Source organism: Anneissia japonica, unplaced genomic scaffold (genome assembly GCF_011630105.1).
Source record: "Anneissia japonica isolate Jap-2015-1 unplaced genomic scaffold, ASM1163010v1 scaffold1065_len1792383_cov172, whole genome shotgun sequence".
Taxonomy (NCBI): Eukaryota; Metazoa; Echinodermata; class Crinoidea; order Comatulida; family Comatulidae; genus Anneissia; species Anneissia japonica.
In genome coordinates, this window is record NW_022684135.1 from 1,597,978 (window position 1) to 1,603,452 (window position 5,475).

General features: G+C 35.4%; 2 protein-coding genes across 4 annotated transcripts in view; both read right to left on the reverse strand.

The window, feature by feature from the left end:
* Positions 1 to 2,862, reverse strand: part of LOC117104104 (leucine carboxyl methyltransferase 1-like) — a gene marked incomplete at its 5' end in the record, with an annotated part of 10,997 nt that extends 8,135 nt beyond the window's left edge. Inside the window, 2 exon segments of the mRNA XM_033244765.1 lie at positions 604 to 692; positions 2,740 to 2,862. Of these exon segments, the coding sequence (XP_033100656.1) occupies positions 604 to 692; positions 2,740 to 2,792 (142 nt within the window).
* A 433-nt stretch (positions 2,863 to 3,295) lies between these two features.
* Positions 3,296 to 5,475, reverse strand: part of LOC117104111 (transmembrane protein 11, mitochondrial-like) — a 5,737-nt gene continuing 3,557 nt past the window's right edge. For all 3 annotated transcript variants that reach the window (XM_033244796.1, XM_033244787.1, XM_033244778.1), the window contains exon 2: positions 3,296 to 5,153. In XM_033244796.1, coding sequence (XP_033100687.1) covers positions 4,640 to 5,153 — 514 coding nt within the window. In that variant the 3' untranslated portion in view covers positions 3,296 to 4,639. The remainder of the gene's footprint in view (positions 5,154 to 5,475) is intronic.

A 5,475-nucleotide genomic window follows, 5' to 3' on the forward strand; every position in this document is an offset into this window, starting at 1 on the left:
TGCCTGTCACTTTCTACCATTCTGAAAAAGTGGTCTAAAACTTTGTAAGTATGAGATCGCTAGATGGCTAGAAATGGTACTCAAATATTATTGTGATTTTTTTTTCGCAACCAACATGGAAAATGTTGGCAGCTGGAGTTTGGGTTGCAACTTACAGTATAGAAAGTATTGTTAAGGAACACATATCGTAATAGATTAAAATGGCCTAAAATTATCCAGTTCTTCTAGGTATCAGGGGGTATGTGAAATCAAATCCAACTACACCTTCACTCTTGCACCACTTGACTCAGGTAGAGGATTTTAGAACACCCTATACCCTGCTTCCAAATCCTCGAATGACAAAATGTGTGCTTGACGCCCTCCCCTCCACTTTTTCTCCAGCAGCAGCAAAAAAAAAAAAGAGTTTTTTGGCTGAAACCGTAAAGCTTCTAGGAGTATATCCCTTGGACCCTATGAAAGGCAGGGCAAAACCTTCTGTTCTTGATCATAGGTTTTCTCCCTAGCCCTGCTCCCTAGCCCCTTTCAATCCTTAGGTTCTCAATTTGCCACTCACACCAAACTTGCAAAACAAATTCTGGATCTGCCACTGCTCAAGTTAAATACCTCTGCTTATTTCAGGTGCTCTTCTTTCTCCTAGCTTCACCAATAAGTTAATATACGGATCTTTCCAATAACCCTTCTCAACTGCATATCTGTAATGAATGAAACAACAACAGTCAATTTTATCACATATATAAAAAAAAAACCATCATCAGGTTTTAAAAATGAAAGTTTTCAACAATGGTTGCAGAATACCAATTGCATAATATTGAGGGTAAGCCCCAGATGTGCATGCACAAGTTATAAGCCTCGGGTTGGTGGCAAGAGACAATACAAATATATTGCCTCAAAAAATCAAAGAAAAATCATCAAAAATTTTAATAAAATTTGAAGTACTCATTTAAAAGAAGCTATCAACATTCAACAAATCACAGATCAAAACAAAAAAGTTTTCATTAAATTTGACTTCTAAAAATTTAGGGCACATAGAAAAAATTGTTAGATTATCACTCTTTTTGTTAAAAAAGTGATGAGGGTGGGCAGGGATTTTTTTTTTATCTTTTAAATCAGAACAATAGAATATTGCTTTTTTTGATTGATAAGGGAGGGATTGTATTTATTTGGCAAGAATATTGTAAATATCTTATAAAAACTGGTTAAATTTTATTGTTTTTTTAAAGAAAATGTATTTCCAGTCACAAAATTTTATGTTTTTTTTAAGCTGTTGAAATAAATGATGCGGCAAAAATTTTTTTTAAAATTCCCACATCAATGGTTCTCAAATTTTTGACGCGGGCGGGAGTGATAATCTAACAAATTTTTCTATATGCCCTTAAATGTTCTTTTTTTTAAAGTTGAATCCTGAAGGGCATTTTTATATAAAGTACAAGACTTTGTTTTTTTGTTTGCCAGTTACTACTAGTTTATATGTTCAGAATTATTGAACAACGAATGCAATGTGGCTTATATTTTATATTAAGAAAAATATTTTATTCAGGCATAGGCTATGGTGACGTCATCATTTTCATTTGCACTGAATTTTCCTACCCCCGACTGATCACTTATTCGATAATATAGTGCAAGGGCCTTTTAATATTTTATGTCTCATGTGCAAAAAGCTCAAACCTGGGGGTGATTTTACATAGCGATGAATATTTTCTTGCTAGGCCAAGCTATGAATGTACACAGCGGTCCTAAAAAATCTTGCAACGTCCGACAGTTCTGTTAAACAAGAAGTCCCCGGCAGGGCTGGGTCCGGGACTACAATTGACAAGTGCATTAGGAGCAATTATTTCCTTCAAAAATTTCAGAAAATAATGACTCCTTTGTTTTCTATATCTTATAATAATAAAAACAGTGTACTCAACTCAAAACCCGACCATAATAATAAATCAATTCATGCATTAATATTAATTGACATGAAACTAATTGAAAAGGGATCCAGTCAAGTTGCCCCCCTCCCCTTGTCAAGTCACCCCACTACAAAGTCGCCCCTAACCAAATCGTCCCCTAACAAAGTTGCCCCCTTGACCAATATTGATTATCATTAATTAACCTTCGAACATGATTATATATAGGCCTAGCATTCAAAAAATCAAAAAGTTTTCACTCAACCCTTTGTATATTATCGACCTAGCTAGCTAGCTCTTGCTGGTACCCACAGCAGGGATGTAATATTGGTTGTCGGAGGTGGGCGGAACCCCCCAGTCTTAAGGCTGTCTCTTATACACATCTAGATGTGTATAAGAGACAGGTCTTTGTAGAGGGCGACTTTGTAGAGGGCGACTTTACAAGGGGGAAACTTGACTGGCATTCATTGAAAATGGGGTTCTAATGGTTGCACTTTTTAGATACTCCACCCTAACCCAACATTTAAGTAATAAAAGAAGAAGATAGGCCTAGCAAGGCAAGACTGGAGTTGAGGTTATATATAATTATAAGATAGCATAACCATACATAGGGTAGGCCTAGTTGAAGTCATGTCTCTCTCTCTATATATATAGTTTGCTATGCACAAGCCTACTGATCTCCAAGGTCTAGATCTATGGTCTACCTAGCCCAGCCCCTCCCCATCGGCAAACCTATAGAAGGCCTACCTCTGTCCGAACCAGCAGGCTACCTTCCACCTAACTAAACTAGGCCTAGGGCCTAGGCCTAGTGTAAGTAGTAACATACTAGTAGCAGAGGCCTGAAACCTACCGTTTGCACATCGACGCATCATCATTCGTTGCCTGTACTGCTTCGTCACTCATTCCTTTTATACTAAATTATGAATTGCTAGCTATATGGTAGCTTTCTTCTTTCCCGTTTTGAAAGCTCAATATATTCAGTGAAAAGTTTGTTTTGGTTTTTGATCTCTCTTTGATGCTTTGATGCGCAAGTGGTGGACTGGTTGTTGTGCAAGTGCGCCCTCTGTCAGCAATTTAACTAATAGCTCAATTAGCTGCATGTTATGATGCAAAGATCTTATAAACACAATTGCTTTGTACTTTCTTGATGATTGGTTGAAGATTCAACTCGAAACATTTGTAATGAATGGCGCTCAATACACCATGCTTTACGGCGGCACAGGTATGCCTATGTAGGTTTCTTAAACAAAAAAAAGCAAGTTTTGTGATTTTCTTTGTGGCTATTAAAGTTAATCTATGCTAAGCATATTTTGACTTACGATGCCATGATTTTTTTTTTTTTTAAATAATTTTCGTCCTGGCAAATTGTGCAATTGTGACAGATGAGTATAATAACACACACTTCGAAAGGTCGATGAGTAATTTTATTCGTGTTCAAATGCCTTCTTTCCAACATTGGGCCAAAGTTCGTAATTTGAGCAAATTCTAGGAATGAAGTCGTCAAGGACGATCAATCAATCAATCGCTAACTTATAGCGCAACATTCATCACATGTTCGATGGCGCTGAATGAACATTTGTACAAAATGGTTACTCTTTATTATTAAACAAGTATAAAGGTATTTTTCTTGAATTATATTATAATTATTGTAGTATCCGCGTTATCGATTGCAGTTTGTATATTGACGATCACAGCACCCATGGAATAGGCAAAGAGTACCTGTATAAACTAGACGATAGGTGGCGGCATACATAAAAGGCCAGTTGACAGTGACACAAACCTCAGCTCCTGGTCTGTTCTTAAACCTTTGGTTATTTTTTTAAAACCATAACTTTAACCAATATGGTCTATTTAATACTTCCTTGCATTAACAATTTTAATCGTTGTACAGTATTGTAATTTAATTTGTTAATTGTAATTTATAAGTAAATAATAATTGTATGCTGGTTTTGCTGGAATAAAATTGATTTTGGAATTTGAACGGAAAAGGAACTGAGTTGTTTTCTCGCTATAACAACAAAAAATATTTATCAGACCAATCATCATAATAAATGAAGTTGTTTATTGAACTCCAACACACAACTTAATTTGTCTCACACATATTAGGTGGTTAATTGATAAATTATTTATAAGTAAAAATAAACTGCCCAAATACCAATTGATAGTCATTTCTATAGATTGTAATCTTGTTAAAAAATATCAGATTTAACCATGTTGCTTTTATTTAGAATCACTAGCAACCACAGCACTTAATTTGAATATTTTTAAAAATTTTAACAATCATAACAGTCACTTCTGATATGCCATCCTACAAATGTCTATCTGCACTTCCATTGAGGATGACCGTTATATTTATATATTTTTATTCTTATTCAAGTGACTTGCCCTTGGGCAATAATGAATGATGCCCAGTAAACCAAGTGTTTTTAGCAGGCTTCAGAAGTGGAGTTTTTCCATTCATTGTTTTGACAGATTTGAACCAGCTCCTTAAGATTGGAAGGCAAGCATCTTCTAAACCACCAAGCTGTACAGGTCTAGTCACTTGATGCATGGGATAAATGAAACTGACAACTCGTAAAACTATTAGTATGTACTATGTACGCATACAAATCTCCGTAATTTCAACTTGGAAGACAGTCGCTATTACAGCACAAGTAAAATGAGTGGTCGCGAACATAAATCAATTTACACCATCATTTGAATGCATAAAATACTGTTTAAATTTGTAATTTAATTTTTTATCCTGAGTCTCATTGTAGAAACCAATGGTAGAATTTGTAGCCTAAATAGATGCAGGTCATTCCAGAAATTACATTGTGTAATACTTTTCGATATTTATCATCTTTGCGTACTAACACAACGGGTGACGATGTTGATAGTGTATGAAGCGGCAGCTTGGATAACTTCCGGGTGTCGTACTCAACTTGGTATTTACAGCACGGATCGAATTGCCAGGAAACGCCATAAAGCAGAGCACACGCCATGCTGATTGCACCCATTGGAATACATACAAAATTTGAAACATTCCTTGGTAAAAGGAGAGGTGACGTTAAAGAGGTCACACCAGCTAACACTGCCATCTTATGGAGACAATTTCCGACTATAATCCATCTTGCTGTTTCGTCACCTATATGTGATGGTTCTATAATAATGATGCTTTTCTGAGCCTCTAGTGCTTGTTCAAGTTCAAGTTCAAACTGCTCCTGAGCATGTCCATTGTCATATATCTCATGGATGATAGCACAATCTGTTCCAACCAATTCTCTGTAAAATAAAATTATTTATTAATTATTAAAATTGATAAGACTCCCAATCATATATTAGAAAAAAAAAACATATTGAAAGCAGGCCTGGAAAAAAAAATCTTTCTGCCCCTGGCTATGAAAATTGTCTCAAAAAATTCCCCCAGCACCAAAGATTATTAAATAAAATTATTTATTATTGTCCAGGCTGCAATAGTGATTATATTGGTAAGACAGATAGGTGCTTAATAACTAGACTTAAAGAACATTCTTCACGATCTGATAGTGTTATATTTGATCATGTTAAAAACTGTGAGGCATTCCAATTTGTTTTAGGATTACAG